This window comes from Nelumbo nucifera, chromosome 3, assembly GCF_055504915.1.
Source record: "Nelumbo nucifera cultivar China Antique chromosome 3, China Antique-T2T, whole genome shotgun sequence".
Classification (NCBI taxonomy): domain Eukaryota; kingdom Viridiplantae; phylum Streptophyta; class Magnoliopsida; order Proteales; family Nelumbonaceae; genus Nelumbo; species Nelumbo nucifera.
Genome location: NC_142651.1, coordinates 28,838,191 through 28,858,002, shown reverse-complemented (window position 1 = coordinate 28,858,002; position 19,812 = coordinate 28,838,191). Strand labels below are relative to the sequence as shown.

Below are 19,812 nucleotides of genomic sequence, written 5' to 3'. Positions count from 1 at the left end.
GTTGGTTTAAATGTTATGATTTTACTAAATTTGCATAGGTTCAAATTTCATACAAGTACTTTTCAAATCATTTTAATTATATAATACGATATTAAAGTCATTTTTAATTCAATTTATTAATCATCATCCCAACAAATGTGAGTTAATTTATCTTTATCCATTGCTTGTCCCAAGCCTAAACAAAAGAGGAGGGGTTGTGTCTAATTGGCACCAAAACTTTGAAGCTTTTTGTTGATCATGTATCTAATTATTTTTAGTTTAATTTGTTTATAATTAGACCTGTTCATGGGCCGGGCAGCTCGATGGCCCGGCCCGGCTTGGCCCGCACCCCGGTTGGGCTTGGTTATGTAATTAGGCCCGCAGATCTGATCTCGGGCCTAACCCAGTAAGCCCAACTGTGTTTCGGGCCGGGTTCGGGATTTGTCAAAAAAACCCGACCCGAGCCCAGCCTGGCCCGACTCAGCATTGTATATTTTATAAAATATATAATATGTATTTTATATATTATATAAAATATATAAATAATATAATATTTATTAAAATATATATTTATAATTTAATATATACATTTTTTATTCTTTTCTTTATAATGTCTCTCTCTCTCTATTCAACCACTTTGTAGTAGTAACAGTATGGGCTAAATTTCGGACTCGGGCCCAGGCCCAAGCTTCGAGCTTTTTATAAGAGCCGGGCTCGGGCCTTAGAAAAATCTATTAATAGAGAGTGAAAGCCCGGCCCTGCCCGACCCATGAACAGTTCTATTTACGATCCAAATTTGATATAAAGCCGATGGATATGGATAGATAGATAAAATTCGATTTGAATACGAACATAACCCAATCAGATTGGAATCTACTTGTATAGTTGTATCCGATTCGATTTTGTCCGTTTGTAGCCCTGATGTGGCAATAAGATCAACTACACGGTTGATCAACATCAACGCAGCGTTGACTTTGACGATTTATTTTTATTTTTATATAATAGAGAGAAATGACGCAGAAGGCCGAAGGTGTACGCAGAAGCCCGAAGGATTGCTTATTTAAGGGGTGCGCATCTACCTTATCCAGGACAGTTGGTGATTACCTTTCATCGACGTCCCTGGTTTATCTCCGATATTTGGAATTTATTGTCTTTCTCCAAGAATAGAAACAACATTAGAGAGACGATCCTAAGTTTGGTATTCTCGGCTGTTGTTCTGTTTTGGATAAGAAGTATAGATTTGGCTCAAGAAGGGCTCAGGTTCTTTTCAAGTTTCTCAGGTGAAAGAGAAAGAGGTTAGCGTTGTCCGACTGTCCGTTGTTTTTTGTCTCTGCAAATCAACAATGGTTGCTTTGGTTTCTCGTACCGGAAGAGAATTTCAGCGGTACGATGATGAAGGCCGTCGCCAAGTCGTCGGGTGAGTATGTTTTGTAAGCAATTTCTTCATCTTCTGCTTGGCATTCAAAGATCAGGAATTTGACAAAGAACTGACATGGGTCTTTGTGTAATGAGCCAACGAAAGAGTCTCGTGGCCCCTCTCTCAGATGTTCGACCTTTTTACCTGAAGAATTTTCGGAGTTAGACAAAATTGTTTTGATTTGAAATTGACAGTTCATCTAAAGTTCGATTTTAATTCGATGCGTGTGCAGATGTATTCCTTACAGATATAAAACTGGGAAAAGTCCTTCACATGAGGCCATGGATGACAGCCAAGATTTGGAGGTTCTTTTGATCAGTTCACAGAAAAGCCATGCAATGTTGTTTCCCAAGGTACTAAATTGATACCATTCAAGGGTTTTTGTTCCATTAGCCAACACCAATGGATCTGTTAATAAATCATTCATTAACGTAATCAATGTTGTTGATTTTGTGTTTATCAGGGAGGTTGGGAAATGGACGAATCAATGAAAGAAGCAGCTAAGCGAGAGACAATGGAAGAAGCTGGTGTTGAAGGAAATGTTGAGGTTAGTATGTATCCATTAATGGACCAATAATTCTGTTCCATCACTACAGGTACCGGCATAGTGACATTGGCAAATAGCTAATCTTTTAGTTCTGGTCTGTTGCAGAGCCAATTGGGTAAATGGTTTTTTAAGAGCAAAAGCCATGATGCAATTTATGAAGGATATATGTTTCCTTTGCTCGTCGAGAAGCAATTAGACATCTGGCCTGAGAAGCACGTCCGGCAACGAAAATGGGTAAGCTCAGTCGAACATCTTTGTGGTTCAAAAGATTCAAGCGAAATGCACGCTTGAGAATTAAGGGCTAATTAATTTCGAAATGAAATGTTTGGTTCAGATGACTGTGGATGAAGCTAGAGAAGTATGTCAGCCTCTTTGGATGAAGGAAGCACTGGATCGATTGGTGCGCCGTCTGAGGCAGGAGGAAGAGGAAGAACTGGTTTGTCCTCTCAGCTAGGAATTGCATTTGACTTGTACATAACACCATCTAACGAAGACTATGAATTCAGTAGGAGAATTCAACTCATCAATTTTTCTCCCTTCTAAAACTGAACTGTTGGTCAATGTAGAAAGCACGTCATGAGAGTTTCTTACGTAGCCACAGATGCCGACTTCTGATTTGCAATAAAATGGAAAAGAGTGGGTGAGAGGAGGGGAATATTCAAAATTTTCATGCTTTCTCTCTCTCTCTCTGAGTATTAGAAATTTCATCAACTTGGTTTGGTATAAGACAAAGAGCTACAGTCGTACACAGTCATTCCGTGTCGACTTCTGTGCTTTAGAAATTTAAATCTAATGTGCAAGCGTGTTTCTGAATGCTTTTTATGACCCAGTAGTCGGCCAGTCTCAGTGTGATTCATGCATCAACATTTTCTGAAATATGACTGAGGAAGACCGCTCGTAACTACAGTCACAGCAAATTCAAAGACTGAGTCAGATCAATGAAGGCACCATGAATCGATTAGATTCATCAAGGGATAAAAACAAGTAAATAAATAAACAAATAGATCTTCCATGTTTCACATTCTTATCACATAAATTCATGCAACAAGCAATACTGCAATTTTCTGAGAACTAGACTTGAATATGATGATGTGGTCTGGACTCTAGAAGCAGAAGTGTGCTGCTGCAGCCATATCTTCATTAACCAGCATTAGATTCAGTATCAGTCTTTGAATTGCATTAGATGCATGAAGTTATTCTGGAGCTGACCATCATCTTAATTTCGCTTCCAATCAGCTTAATATATCTAATTAATTCCACCGGAAAAAGAAAATAATTAGCTTCTGCTGAGCCGACATTCAAATCTGTAATCTCCATTAAGAACCTTCCGAATTAATAATTTAAGTCAATACTTGGGTTGGTTTAAACTGTGTTTTAAAATCAGATAAGACAGCAAACTGAAAAGGGATGGTTTGGTTCTATCTGGTTTGACCACTGATTCAACAACTGGTCAATTAGGCAAAAGAAAAAAAAAAGGGAAATTGTCAAAAACTCACCATGATTTTCAGCATTTCTCTTAAACTCTACCACAACTTTTGAAAATGTCTAAAACTCACCATGTCACTAACTTAACGTTAAAGAGACTAACGACTGTTAATATATTGCTATTTTAACCTTCATAGAAAAATATAAAATATATACATATATTTTAATATTTAGATATGAAAAAAGGAAAAAGTTCAAAAAATATTTTCAAATATAAAATACATAAAAAATAAATTGCAAAAATATAAAAAATTATAGAAATTGCACGCAAAATAAAAAAATTATTTTCAAATTATAGAAACTACAGAAATTGAAAAACAAAATCAGAAAATAAAAATTGTAGAAAAGACACCAAAAATTATAGAAAATTACAGAAATTGCAAATAAATAGCAAAAAAAAACAGGAAATTTTATAGATAGTAGAAAATAGAAAAATGTAAAAAAGCAGAAATTATAAAAAAACATTTGAAATTATAACAAAACACTAAAATGTAAAAAAAAGAAAATTGAAAACTGAAAAAGACCCTTTTCCTCTAACTCGCCATTCAATGGTGATTTGGTCATAAAAATTGTTATTTATGCTGACGTGGACACCTCTGTTAAGAAACATTAATGGTGCACTAACGGAAGGTGAGATTTGGAAAATAAAAACTTACTGACATGGTGAGTTTTAGAAGTTTTGAAAAGTTGTGGTGAGTTTAAGAGAAATGCTGAAAACTCATGGTGAGTTTTAGACAATTTCCCATAAAAAAATAATTCATAATTTTGGAAAGGTTATTAATCGGATAATTCATGACTTTGGACTGCAAATGATTCTGATGGAACCGAATATACCTACATGCATCCATGTTTGATTCATTAATATTTGTAGGGGGTGGATTCGATCTGAGCCGAGCCGAATAGTTAGTTATTCGAGCTCGGCTCACCCAAGGTAGTATGAGGCTCGAGCTCGAGCTTGGTTCGAGCTAGAACCTTGAGCTTGAGTTTGGCTCGAGTCAAAAGCTCGTAAGCTTGAGCTAGGCTCGGCTCAAGCTCGACTACTTGAGAAAAATATTTTATAAAAGTAAAAAAATTATATATAAAAATATTTTTATTTGATATTTAAAATTAAGAATTATAATAATTAGTTATTATATATATAAATAAAAATATTATATATAATAATAATATTATTATTATTATTGTTATTATTATTATTATTAGTAGTAGTAGTAGTAGTAGTAGTAGTAGTAGTAGTAGTAGTATTATATGTATGTATGTATGTATGTATGTATGTATGTATGTATGTATGTATGTATGTATGTATGTATGTATGTATGTATGTATGTATGTATGTACGTATGTAGCTATTTGAGCTCAGCTCGGCCCGTGAGCCTTACGAGCTGAGCTTTATTAGGCTCGAGCTCAACTTGATTAATAAACGAGCCTATAAATTGGGTTCAAGCTCGGCTTAAAACTCGGTTGAAACCGAGCCGAGCCAAGCTTTTCACAAGTCGTGGCCACCCCTAGCAGTATTGTATAGAGATGGAAATTTGACTCGTTCCTGTGGGATCTCGCCTCGTCCCATGGTAGGTTTTTTACCACTAATTGGGGTTCGGGGCTGGGTAGGAAAATTTTGATGATCCCCATTCCCCATGGGATGGAGTGGGGTATTTGAATTCGGGGCCGGTTGGAATGGGGCATGCAAAACCCAGCCCCGCCCCACCCCTTGTTGCCATTCCCAAGACTGGGGAGTGGCCTGGATGGGCCAACCGTCCATCTGGTTAACCAAAAAAGTTAATCGACCGGGCCAACTAACTGTCTTAGTTAAATGATGGCTTTTACAAACTGAACGGGTCAACCACCCAGTTAACAAAAAAAAAAAAAAGGAAACATTGTTTCTCACAGAGCATTCTGGTTTTTAGTTTAATGGGAGACTTACAACTTTGAAATCCAAATATTGATTTAAATTGAGTTATGAATACAAATTTCTTTCTTTCATTCTTTCTTCTTTGCTTCATGGATTCATGGAGCTAGACAACGGGTAGCCATCCCTTTCCCTTAACCCCCTACCTAGGTGGCAACAAGATTTTTTTGTTTGGGAAAATTCTCAATAGGTACCCTGTACTTTAGGCCGAGTGCCAATTTAGTACCCAAACTTTAAAATACAACAATCTAGTACCTGAACTTTCATTTTGCGACAATCTAATACCTTGCGTTAACTCATCGTTAAGTATCATGGGAAAAGACACAAATGCCCCTTAAATTTCATCTAGTTTTTTATTGTTCACTGCCACTGTTCATCATCTCCTTCATTGAACACCGCCACTATTCCCTACCATTATCTAAAGACAAAAAAAGTCAAAACATAGCAAATAGAATTGTCTCTTGCTGCATTGTCTGAGTTCAGGTTAGGACATAACCCAGATGCTTCATTAAAAACCAGAACCAAAAACAAACACACTAGAAACACAGACCAATACATTAGAAACATAGAAGAGAAAACCAAAGAAAAACTGAGCTAAGAAACAGAACTAACCATGGAGCTGGCTACCATGGTCCAGACTTGTGCCCTAACAATCAGCATTACATATAAACAACAATCGTTTGCCACGTTTATGGTGTTAGACAAATGGCACAGGAAACCAAACTCCATCCTTCCCTGCATTTTAGATAGAGATAGAGGACCAATGATGGAGTAGATGAGACGAATTGGTGGAAGGCTTTCGGTGAGTGCAAGCCAAGATCAGTAATACCAAAGCAATGAGACCCAACGTGGCCTCTATGCCACCGTGAAACTCCTCCTCCTCTATAAGAATGAGACCGTGAAACTCATCTTTTTGTACCTTTGCAAAGCTAGAGAGAGAGAGAAAGAAAAGAGCTCCAAGAGAAGATAAATGCAAAGAGAGAGATATGGAGATGGGACTTGCAAGTGCAACTCCACCTGCATTTGCTGCCACCGGAATGTAAGAGTGTTGAAGTAAATAGGTGAGTAACATACAAACAGCAATAGAGCAACAGAGACAAGGAAAGCAAGAGCGACCGACGATAAAGATCACGATAACAGCATGCGTGTGCTGTCCATTAGACAGATGGTCTTAAACTCTTTATCCTCCCGCTGGCCATGGTGGTGGCCAGTGGCGAGCCCTTTGGATTCTATTTCATTTTCCTGAGAAAGAAGATGATGAATAGTGTATTTTCTAAGGATAATTTTGACATTTTCAAAATTCTTAAATCGCACATGAGGTCATGTGATACACATAACTGACGATCTATTAACGGTAGGTACTATATTATTGCAAAATAAAAATTTGGGTACTAGATTATCGCATTTTAAAGTTCGGGTACTAAATTGGCACTCGGCCTAAAGTACAGGATACCTATCGAAAATTTTCCCTTTTTTTTTCTTTTGAAAGATAAATAACTATATTAAAGAGGAAGAAAATATACAAAGTTCTCAACTCTAGGGATCCCAGTAGAGTAATCATTTAATACAAAAAAAAAAAAAAAAAGATTGTAAGTGAGTTTTGGCCTTTTAGAATACCTTATGAGCCGAGATATTAAAGTTCCTATTTACAAACTGAGAATTAACATTAGAGTTCATATTTGAAATTGAATTCATGGTTCTCATCAAAAGCCAATGGCAAGATTTAAATTGGGATTTTAGGAATCGAGCTTAGCTGCGCTTGATGGCTGTGGTAGTCACTGTTTAATTAATAATAACTCCTATTTAAAAAGGCTCCAGATCTACTACAAACACAAATGTTATGGGATATGTAACCAGTCACAAGTGAACATGCCAGTGTTTAGATGGACCCACAAGTGGTGTGAAGCCATATGGGTCCCATGTCTACAAAACTCTTAGCTTTTCTATTCACTACACATGGCTATGTTTTCTGCAGATTCTATCAATCTTCGGAAGTGCCAATTGGAAAGGTCTCTTATTGGTTGTAGTGGAGACTAATGTTGAAAGAATCGATTCAGAGGGTGAATCCTTTTTCCCTTTGGGTCATGGGTCCTTGGGCAACCCATTACTAGGGGTGTCCATGGACATATTTTACAAACCGAATCAGTGGTACTGGTTTTTCCATTTCTCCAAACCGAAACCGAACCGGTACCACCGGTTAACCGGTCCACCGGTTTCGGTTTTTGACCGATTCGGTTCTTTGGTTTTTCGATTTTGTATATTTATAATATATATTATATAAATATATTATAATATTATATTATAAATAATAAATTATATATAATATATTATAAATATTTTAAAAATATATATAATATATAATATATTTACAAATAGATTATTATAAATATTATATAAGTATATATTTATATATATAATGAATATGTATTTATATATAATATATAAAAAATATGTGGCATATATTAAAAATATACATATAAATATATATACCGGTTTGTTCGGTTAACTGCCGGTTGTTTTTGTAGATTAACTGAAAACCAAACTGGTCCTTCAGTTTTTCAAAAATTCCAACTGAAACCGAACCAATCGGTTTGGTTAACCACACTTTACGGTTCGGTTTTCTCGGTTTAGTTCGATTTTTTTATTTTTCATGGACACCCCTACCTGTTACATATATCTTTTTTTTTGGTATTTGGTATTAATTCAGTTGTTTGATCTGCTGTTCCTTCATTTCTCCAGCATACTGATTAATGCTCAAATCATTACCTTAAAATTAACAAATTATTTTTATTAATTCACTTAATCTATTAGTTTATGACCATCGGAAATTGGCCACTCTCATTGGGGTGTAACTTAGATTGCGATTACACCAATTAGATGAACCCAAAAATAATACTTTGGGTTGGACAATCAGCTTAGCTCAATTGAAAATATTATAAGACTCATTCTTCAAGTTTGCTTGATAAAGGCCATTTATCACATGGTGTAATAAGATAACAATGTTTTTTTTTTTTTTTTTGATGGGGGGAGGAGGGGAAACGTTAAGGTATTCATTCAATAAAAAAATACAAAATTCCCCTTTGCATTGAGGCTATGTACAAAGGATGTACAATCAGCCCATAAGACTTACATCAATGCTCTCAATTCACTAATGAACATACTTCACCTTCTCTATATCACAAAAATTCAAATGAGAAACAAACCGAAGATAATGCACCACATATGCAAAGACCTTCCAAAATATAGAATAATGGGAAAGATTCTTCAAATATCAATAAACAAATCCAGCATTCATGGATGAACATCATTATTTGTCTTACACATCTAAATAGATTGCTGCTACATGGGTTAGGGCCGGGCTTATGGACTTTTGGACTTAATGAGTAATGACTTTGGACCTATAATATCAAATAATGATAATTTATTTATTTATATTGTTTAAATTAAATAACATGTAAATGTAATACATACAAAAGAATATACAAGCCAAAGTTAAATTGGGCTTGGCTAGGATTTAGGCCTATGGCACAAAAAAAAATAAGGCATAGGCCTCATTTAATTGCTAGGCTTGATTTAGCTTGGGTTACCTATCATTTTTATAAATGAAGGCCTTCATTCCCATTCTTGATCAATGTAGGACTTGGAAGAACACTAAATAGTTAATTCAATCATTGAGTGTTTTTCCATGTCCCACATTGCTTAGGGATCGAACGAGAATGAGGGCTTTGCCTTCATCTATACAGGGCCTTGTTTAGGAGAACAATTCTCATAATTGAATTGACTTAAGTGTTGACACATATGCTAACATGTTTCAATGTACAAATATTTATTTATATGTTAAAATAAAACTTAAAATTTTTATATTTTATATAAAATATAAAACATATATTATAATATAATATATATGTGGACAGACCTAAACCAAACTTGAATTATTAAGCCTAAGCCCAACATTTCTAGGATTTGTTGGAAGGGTTAGAAGTCAGATTAGACATGGTCGAACAAGATCTAGTGGTTGGCTAAACTTAAAAAAAAAAAAAAAAAAAAAAAAAATTCTAACACAACTTGGGAACTGGTTTCCTAGTGATTTTGAAATTTGAAATTTTGGGGTTGATCTTGCATTGAAGTGGATTAGACTTGAAATCCAAATTAAAACTGATTATACCTGATATGAAGACCAATGTGCACAATTCCTAAAGTGACAGTTGTGTGCGCGGAGTCGATTAAGCAACACCATTTCAATAAAATCAATTCCCAACTTGCTTAAATCGATTTGTGTGAACTTAGTATCCTCTAATGTTTTTATTCCAAAAACACAATAGAGAATTGATGAGAATTAGCCCCTAACACAATTGGTTCGAGCTAGGGTTTGTGAGAACCAAGGGAGAAGAGAAGAAAGCAAGACGATTAAATCGACCCTCCCCTTTTAGTCCTTTATATAAAGCACTCTCCTAATTTAATTATGAGTTTATCCAAATCAGATTTGGATTAGAACTTTATCTTTAATTGATAAGTATTATCTTCTTAAGAGAATGGGTGATCTATACCCATTTCGACCCAAATTACATGACAACTTAATTATCATGTGGTCTCTTAACTAATCATATTGATATTGGGCCTTAGGCCTATTTTCTTTAATGGTTCACGTCCCAAGGTATTGCATAGCCACTTTGGGCCTAAATATTGTATGATGTGGGATCTACAAAGGTCTCACACAAGTCCATAATGGTTTAGCTCTACCTTTGTAAGAGATTAAGCCAAATTCATTACTCAGGGGTAGTGAACCCCTGACCCAATCAACTTGGGCTCAATTTGGGCCCAACATTTACACATAAAATGACTATTGGATTCAACCACCCTATAAAGACCCAAAGATAATGGACTTATGTGAGTTAAAGCTCATTAGGTAATTAACCCTATAATGGTTTTTTACACCTAACCTCTTTGCCCATAATCATCAAAACATTATCTATAGGGAATGACCTCTTCCTTGACTGCAAAATATAGTGTCACACTCTATGCTCGGATGGATCCTAAGATTAAAACCTTTTGCAAATATTTTTCTATAAAATAGTAATGTAACATATAAATATATTTTGTAAATCAGATTTCAAAGATAGTGAAATCAACTACCGGTAGTTTAAGTTTTTATCAAATAGAATGTAAATCATAATATTTACTTTGTTTGACAAAGGGGCCGATTCTATCACTATAATCACCCACTCAGATAATTTCTTAAATTTCCTGAGCATACCCAAATATTTGACCCTTGATGGATCTCTCTAGTTTGCATGGACAATTCAGTACAAAACCTAGTGTAATATCATAATCAAGTCTTGGGTTAAGTGCAACTTTCCAGTTTTGCCCATCTATCTCTAAGGTCTAGGGCACAACTAGAAATTGATTCAGGTTCAGTGTTTCTTCCAAACACTCACTAGCTGTGCTTAGAGTCTAATCCTAGTAGTTAAGACAACCTACTCCATCAATTTAGTAGCATACTAATGTCAGTTTTGTTAGAATAAACTCCCTAAATTTATCCAATGGTTGAGAACATTCTAAACTAACATGAGTCTCATAAGTGTCAAGTTTAAAGAGTAATTCACAGAAAAACACCAATAAGAAAATGAAATAATAATGTACTTTATTTACTAATAAATGTTTGTGTACATCAATTTTATTAGAGCTAAGGGCATAACTGCTAATAACTCCCACTTATACTTTCATCTAATCGGGTATTAACCTCAATCCCATACTATCCACATTTCATTCTAACATTTTCTGTGTTAGTGGCTTAGTTAATGGATTTATCACAATTTCCATTGATTCTACCTTTTAAATCTGGATGTTTCCTCTACTAACAATCTTTTGTAGAATGTGATACTTCCTCTTGATGAACTTTGACTTCAAATGGTCTTTTGACTCCTTAGCTTGAGCAATGGCTATAGTGTTGTTACACAACAGTATAATGGGTGATGTGCTGGATAGTATGACTCTTAATTCTTGGATTAATTTCTTCATCCAAACTGCTTCTTTGATAGCATCACTTACGATAATGTACTAAACTTTGGTTGTGGAGTCTGTTGTGGACCCGTGTTTTCTACTTTTGCAACTAACTACACAAGATCCCAACATAAAGATATATCCAAATGTTAAACTTTTTATCATCTAGAATGAGTGATGTGCTAAATGGTATGACTCCTAATTCATGAATGCATTTCTTCATCCAAACTACTTTAACAGCATCACTTGCGGCAATGTACTCATCCTCAGTTGTTGAGTCTATTGTAGACCATTGTTTGTCACTTCTAGGGCTATTCATAAGAATGCCCAACCCGACCAAACCGACCAATCCGGATCGACCCAACCCGAGTCAGTCGGGTTTTCATTCGTACTGGTCGATTTCGGGTTGGGCACATACAAAAACCGATATCTCGGGTCAGTTTCGGTTTTCACATAAGAAAACTGAAACTGACCCGACCCGAACCGAACTAGTATTTCTTCTACTAATTTGGTAGTTCCTATTTCCTAGTTTGAGTAGTTTCCTAATTCCTACTAGTCTTCTAAACTTCTACTAGAAATAGAAGGCCCATTAGGCAATTACAATTAGAATTCAATTAATTAGGTGTCCTTTTTTAGTTTTTTACCTAGATTAGGCAATTACAATTAGAATTCCTACTAGAACTAGAAGGCCCATTAGGCAATTACAATTAGAATTCCTAGTTTCCTACTAATCTTCTAATTCCACTTTTGTCTTCTCTTAAAATCTTCTATTCTCTAACTTAACTTGGTTGGTCCGCCCCCCCTCAACTCAAGTCCTCAACTAATTCGGAGTTTATTCGGCTTTGTATAGGAGCAAAACCGAAACTAACCGAAACCGACCCAACCCGACTCAAACCGACCAAGTCGGTTTGGCCTATCAATGGATCGGTTTCGGTTCCCACCTCTGGTAACCCGACTAGGTTGGGTCGGTTGGGAAAATCCCATGAAACCAACCCAACCCGACTTATGAACACCCCTAGTCACTTCTACAACTAATTGTATAGGATCTCAACATAAAGATATAGCTAAGGTTTAGCTACGAACAAAAAACCATAGCCTATGCTTGTGTGACTATAGCCTATAGCTACGATTCAACTTATCCGTGGCTATAACCCATTTATAGCTATGGTATATGTCCGTAGCTAAAGGGTGAACACATACCATATGAACCTTTAGCCACGGGCTAAACCGTAGCTAAAAGAAGCATATAGCTACAGCTTTTAAATTGTCCGTAGTTATATATCCAAGCCTATAACCACAAATTTTTACAAAACCGTAGCTATAATTCTTCTATTTATAGCTACAATGTGTTACAAAACCATAGCTAAATGAAGTAACTTATAATCACAGCTTTTTTGCTAAAACCGAAGTTATAGCACATCTAGAATGATGTAATATATGCCCAAAATTTCTTGGAAAACCATAGCTAATTGTTTCCATCTATGGAAATTTTGTGGCTATATTCCAAATAAAATAGTAAAATAATGACAATTAGGACTACCACCTTAAAGCAACACCGATTTTATTCATACATCACATGAGAATTATATAATAACTTCTAGAAAATACTTGTATAATTGTAATAATTAAATACATGCCACAAAATTTGAATACATCCCTTGTTCTACCAAAAAAAAATACACCCATTGTTTAAAATGTATTACAAATGTCAAATTTCCCTAAATACATATTAAAGTCTACATGACTTTCAAAAAAATAGAGAAATTTTAAATATAAAAGAATTATCCATTGTCTTCAACTATGCTTTAAGAGTCACTCGTTGCATCTTTAACCTACAAAGAAAAACAAAAAAAAATTAGAACAATGATTACTTTGATGATCTAATTAAATATGCAATATACAATGGAACTTCAGTAATATGGGATACATTTTAAGACATTTTAAGACATTTTAAGAAGGATGGCATACACAAGAACTTCAGTAATATGGGATTTCTAGTTTAACTTTTATTACTATTATTGTTATGGGTTTCTTCACCAAGTATGATGAATGGTCAAAATGGAAGCATGTAATCAATTCTGCTCTTCTCACTTTCATCAACTGCAACACAACCACAACCCTGGAGGGCAGGGCACTAGGACAAATTCAGGAGATATAGCAAGTTCCAACAAGAAAAAATCAACTTGCTGGGTCCTGAAAGGGAGAATTTGCACAAGGCAACAAATAAATTGCATGTATAATTTATTATCAAATTCAAGAAAGAGAGAATCTAGCCAGTATGATTCAAGAAAGATCTATGAACCACCTAATTCCTGATATTATCAAATTCAATGTCAAGCATATCAAGCTTGTGGCCATTGTTTCATCCAAAAGCTTTTATTGAATACTGAGGTGTGCTGATATTAATTTATGTTTCTATATGGAAGATTGGTTAGGCTTTGACCATATTAAGGAAAGATACCCAAAGCAAAGAAGCCAAGGATATATATAAGGTATCTGAAGATAGAATAAATCATAGATCCAAGTTGAGGTCCTGCTGAAATGAATGACTGACTTCAAAGGACAAAGGATGCCCAAAGTTGACAGGTTAAAGAGTAAAGATGGTTTTTATAAAACATAATAAATTGTTTGCTGATTCCTGAGATTGATTGTCACATTCAGTTTAATCCTAGAAATCATGATCGTCCAATTCATGGTTATCATGAGCTAGACGGTATGGGCTTTTAACTTTTCAACTTATATGGTGGGCTATGAATTATTTTAGGGCTTGCTAAATGAAAAGACATGATTTGCTTTATAGTTTGTTGATTAAGCAATAAATAAGCCTATTCAATATTATAAGCTCTATTTACTTATAAAAAGATTAACAAATAATATGAGTTTCAGCCCAATGGTAATGATGACTTCTTAATCTTAATCCAACCCAAATGGAAACATTGGTCATGGGAGGTTAAATTAGAACAAGAATTGGTCTGATACAAACCGAATCTATCTTATAATAATCTGAACCAATGGGTATGATCATGAATCAGGATTAACCGCATTGTACGATAGAACTTCAATATTTATAGATTCTTGACTTCCTGTTAAATCACAAAAATAACACTCAAGAGACCAGAGGATGCATTCTACTCACCATCCAAAGCATATGAAACATGAAGGTGAAGGTTTATCCATCCGGAAAGCCCAACCATACTTGCCATAATTAGTATCACTCCTACAAGGATGACATTGTTGCAAAACTTGGTTAAAACTTAAAACTGAGTCCAGAGAAAGATTTAGGAACAACTCACAATATAATGAGGCAGCATCTAGATCACAATTACCTAATTCATGCATTAGCTTGATCCAAGTCCATAGCTTGAATGAGGTTTTCTAAGAAAAAGCTTCTATTTTGGTTAGTTAAACAACAATGACTGGTTTTAATTACTTGAAAATTAAAGATCCAAGCTCATTATAGGAAGTACTACTTCAAGTTATTAACTCAATCGAACCCCAACATAAACCCTCATGTATGTCTAATTTGAATGATTTTTTCTATGCAAGTACATATCAAAAAGAACAATAGTACATAAGAAATTAATATGCTATTAACCAATCACAAGGAGATCCCTTCAGGATCTCTCTCATCCCAATCCCAACGAAGAAGAATTCACCTTAATAATAAACTACTTACACTTTAAAAACTCAAATAGTGAATTTTCACAGATTGCACTTGCTATTAACATCCAACAAGGTTTTGAATCCACCAACCCATGAAGTGGCCCAAAACACTCTCCTTGGTGTACAAGCCCATTGATTACAATTTATTAGCATAGCCATAGTAATAGCATAGATCCATGGACCCAGACCATTAACCCAGAGATTTTTTTCCTAATCCCAAAAAAGAACACGAGTAGGTTCTGATTCTTTGAGCTGAAATATATCGCCATCATATTATCATGAGTAGAGTGCATAGATTATAGAGAATAATCCATTTATTTATTATTATATTTATATACCCCTTGTGCCGATTGCTGCTACCCCAACCCATGGATATAGGCCCCTTATACTTTTTACCTTGATAAGCAAGTGCAAGTGGCTAGAGCAAATGAAATTAATCAAAATGAAGAAGACAAATAAGTGCAAGTTGACAAATGGATATGTGATTCAGAAACCATGTTCTTACCTAAAAGCTTGATGCAAAAAAATCATATCGGAATCTATCTACATTCATGCATATGCTAAGAATATTGTAGACTGTAGACCTGATGCTACATTTTATAGACAATGGATGACACAACTAGGTCTCAAGTTTATTGACTTTGTTTCTACCTAACAAAATATGATTAGGCTTAGGCTCCTAAACAAAATTAGTGTTAAATTAATTCTTAAGGTTGGAATGAAATTATTATCTAATTCATGGAGTAATTGATTTCACACAAGTACTATGAAGAACTCATGGAGTCAAGGTGAACTGACCTAGTTTTTACCTGTTCATAGGATGATCACTTCCATCAAATAAAATTTTTATAAACTGGCATTGATTTGATGCACCACTCAACCCATTTTAGTGTCATTTTAAAGCTGAAATTAATCAATTAATATAACTACTCCCTAACTTAAAGGAAGCTTTATCAATGGGAGTTGCAGGTCCCATTTCGCCCAAGCTGGGAGGGATTTGAACTTCATATGCTTGGATGCAAAAGAAAGATGAGAGGAGAAATGCATTTGATTGAATACTGAAATGGGAGGGATTTGAAGCATTATTGGAACAATGCATTTGATTGAATGCTAAAATGGGAGGATAAAGTTTGCACTCCAGTTTAGTTAATCGTGGAGATACTTGTATTCCAAGACAATGTCTATAAAATTCTATCTATTATAAAAACCACTGAAATTAGTTCATAATAACAAGAATCATCATAGAAGATGTTATCAACAAGTTGCTATATATGAACATAAGTCAAGTGTCTGTAATCTAAAATGCTTTCAACTATGCACACACTGAAAGTCAAAAATAATTCTCAAACCATTTCAGTCTCCAACCTTGATTTATAGAGAGAGAGAGAGAGAGTAGAGTAAAAGTATAAGGGAAACAGACACTAGTTATGCATAGTTTATTTTTCCTTTTTTTTCCAATTGAGTTGTATGAGCATCGGTTTCTGTGAATGCATGATATTGTATGATTTGTTTCCTTGGTTAATTATTGATCAATAGGAAGCTTAATATGAGAAGAAATTATTAAACTTTCAATTGAACTAAAACAGGGATGAATAAGGAAAAGTTCCTTTTAGGGAACAAAATGATTGAAAAGGAGTGTGTTGTTAAACTACTTAACATGAAGAGAAACCTCCGATTGCTCTACTAATGTTTATGTTTTGAGCGGGACCTCTCTAGACAATAAGGTGCTCTGTTAATGTTTATATTGTAGTAGGTTGCTCAGTAACATGTTTAAGGTCCATGAGCCTTCTACCATAGTGAAACCAGTGGTTGGGGAACGTTGGATGAACGTTCTACCAATTTTGTATCACGATCTAGAATAAGAGTTACCAACGAACACAATAAAAGAGCCATTACAATCACATTTAACTGCAGGAAGCTCTAATCTCAGGGGAAAAGCAATAAAGAGGGGAAAAACATTGCCGAAAACAACCTACACTTAAATGCACATACAATCAAATTAAACACACGTACCTAGACTTTGATTAGATCTACCATTGCATTTGAGAGGGAACAAAAAATATAATAGAAAACATAACAAGGAAAGAAAACCAACATAACAGAAAATACCTTCTCTCTCTAACCTTCTTCTTTGTTCTATTTGTCTCTCTATCTCTGTTCTCTCCCTTTCTCTTCTTTGTTCAATCTTATTATTTTTGGACTTGAACGCAGCGGTAGCGGAACCTACTCAGCCCTCTCTCTATAATCTCCTTCTTCTTCGTTCTCGTTGTCTCTCTACCTCTATTCTCTCCCTTTCTCTTCTTTCTTCGGCTAATATAATTCTAGGGTTTTCTTTTCTAAACTTGAACGCAGCAGTAACGGCACCTCCTTTATCACCCTCCTTTGCTCTCTTTCTCGATCTATCCCTTTTTCTTCTTTGGTTGCGCGCGCGCGAGCAAAGTAAATTTTAGAGTTTTCTTTTTTGATTTGAATTAAGGGACTGTATGGTCAGGTTTCAGGTGTGGATCCGGGTAGGCGGGTAGGGTCGCGCATCCAGATTTAGATCTTTCTAAAATTATTTGGTATTTTTCTGAATTTTCTACTATTTTCTACATTTTCTGAAAAATTCTGGCTTTTTTTTGCATTTTTTACAATTTTTTGTGCTTTTCTGCATAATTTTTGCATCTTTCTGGTGTTTTTCGTGCATTTCTTGCATTTTTTGGAAATTTTTTGCATATTTTCTATTTTTTTCTACAAAAGTTCTGAATTTTCTGTAATTTTTGGTATTTTCTACAATTTTCGTAATTTTTTGGTATTTCTTGACTTTTCTGCAATTTTTTGGCATTTGTTTGTATTTTCTGCAGTTTTCTACTATTTTTTGCATTTATCTACAATTTTTGTATTTTTAGGTATACGGCTTGACTTTACCCGTTTTTGTCACGTTGTAGTCTTGAGAGAGATGATTATCTCAAAAATGTTTTTTTCCAGACTAACTTTAATTAAAGCATGGATAAATTTAACCTCCATTTCGATATTCAAACTAACTTTAATTAAAACTGAGAGTACAATTAATAGTTGAATACAAATACGTAAGATTAATGAATAAATTGATAAAAATATTAATTATATTTATAAAATAAATATAAAAAGTATCACATAATAAAATTTATTTTTATAATTATTTTCAATTTAATTGTAACTTAACTTTATAATTAATTAATTTTAAAATTAATTGATAAAAAGTTAAATAATAATAACATTTCTATACTTTACTTTCAAATCAACTATAAGCTAATTAGTTTTAAAACTAATTGATAAGAATTTAAACTTTAAAACCAATAAAAAAAAGAAATTTTGGCAACGTTTTTCTCCCCTTTTAACGACGTTTGTGTCTAAAAGAAGAGGAGGAGAGAAACTCGGTTGCATACTTGTCTTGTCCTTTGATAAAAGAAGAAGAAGAAGAAGAGACCCATACTTATTCTTTGTTCAATTGTTTGATTGGAAGAGTGATCTCAATAGTAGATAGGGAATGAGAGGGAAAAGGAGGTTTTCGATGCAAATGAGAGAAGTTGAATAGAGAGGGAAAGGGTTTCTTGTGTGCGGGAGAGAGTTCGCATCAATTATTTTAGCCGTCTTCCAAATTTTTTACTTCCATTCAATCTCAACCGTTTAATTGGATTCAATCTCAACCATTTATAAAGAAAATTTAAATTTATTTAATATAATTGCACTAAGCCGCTAATGTTTTAGTCATTTAATTATATTAATGTCTTATTAGTTGCTTAATCATTTATCATGGTTATTATATTAATTCACCAATAATTAATAGTTTTTGTTAATTATTTGATCATTCTATCATTTAGTTATTTAACAATTTCATTGAATATTTTATTAATTATGTAATTATATTTTAAAATTTTTAATTATTTAATGATTTTCACTAGTTATTTAATAAAAAAATTTAACTACAAATTTCTAGTGGTTTTCATTCAGTTGGTTTGATTCAATTTGGTTAGAACTAAGAACCTAACATTTTCAAAAAAAAAAAAAAAAAAAAAAAACTAAGAACCTAACTAGCATTTCAACTTATCCATTCTTATGAACCGCATTGAACCAAACTAAATGTCATAACCAAACTGAATTTAATATAATTTGGTTCAGTTTTTTGTTCGGTTTGGACCCACTTATATTAATATTCATAAACTCGTGAATAATATATTATTATTATTATGTATAATAATATATATCACTATTTATAAACTTTTGTATATATATATGCTTCAATGGGCTACACAACAGGAGGTACCATATCCCCCAACCCTAGTGGCAATAGAATTTGATCCTAGGTCTTTGCTACAACAACTAGAGATCCTACCAACTAAGCCACCATCAAACCAAGAATCAAATAAACTAGACTAAATTTTCTTATTTAGTTTGGTTCGATTTGGTTTTCATTTCAGTAACCAAATTTGAGTACCCCTAGCTTTCATTGCTTGTGACATGACATTTGCTTTTTGAGATGAAAAATGAAACACCAAATATTCCATGACCCATGCCTTTGGTTGTAGTGTGTTTGTTGTCTCTATGTCATTAGTGAATAAAGGTCAATGGGGATGGTTGGTCATCGGTGTTATAGACTAAACATTGGATTTTGGTCACTATGACCTAAATAAGATAATGTTGCAACACAAAAAGGCTTCACTAAGAGGGGAGAATAGAAGAAATCTAACTATTGGGTCGGGTTTGAATCGGTTCAGGACTAGGTGGAACCAGTTTCAAACCGATAATAATCGGAACAATATATCCGAAACCAGAGTCAATTCATCAGTTCTGATT

The 19,812-nt window shown here is 34.1% G+C and overlaps 1 protein-coding gene and 1 long non-coding RNA gene across 3 annotated transcripts; one reads left to right on the top strand and one right to left on the bottom strand.

The window, feature by feature from the left end:
• The first annotated feature begins 1,050 nt into the window (after positions 1 to 1,050).
• On the top strand, positions 1,051 to 2,768 carry LOC104607101 (nudix hydrolase 18, mitochondrial-like). Of its 2 annotated transcripts, XM_088901551.1 has the most exons (6): positions 1,051 to 1,396; positions 1,629 to 1,749; positions 1,860 to 1,943; positions 2,049 to 2,177; positions 2,278 to 2,379; positions 2,510 to 2,768. In XM_088901551.1, exons 1-6 carry the CDS (start codon positions 1,323 to 1,325, stop codon positions 2,585 to 2,587), a joined length of 588 nt encoding a protein of 195 aa, XP_088757677.1. In that variant the 5' UTR covers positions 1,051 to 1,322; the 3' UTR covers positions 2,588 to 2,768. The 2 variants fall into 2 exon arrangements, with proteins under 2 accessions (XP_088757677.1, XP_019053294.1); XM_019197749.2 differs by having other exon boundaries at positions 1,053 to 1,396; positions 2,278 to 2,768.
• A 10,152-nt stretch (positions 2,769 to 12,920) lies between these two features.
• Positions 12,921 to 17,436, bottom strand: LOC104607034 (uncharacterized). The gene is made up of 3 exons (XR_736896.2): positions 17,107 to 17,436; positions 14,471 to 14,551; positions 12,921 to 13,166 (listed from the first exon to the last, which is right to left on the bottom strand). It is a non-coding gene; the product is annotated as an uncharacterized LOC104607034 (long non-coding RNA).
• Positions 17,437 to 19,812: the final 2,376 nt, after the last annotated feature.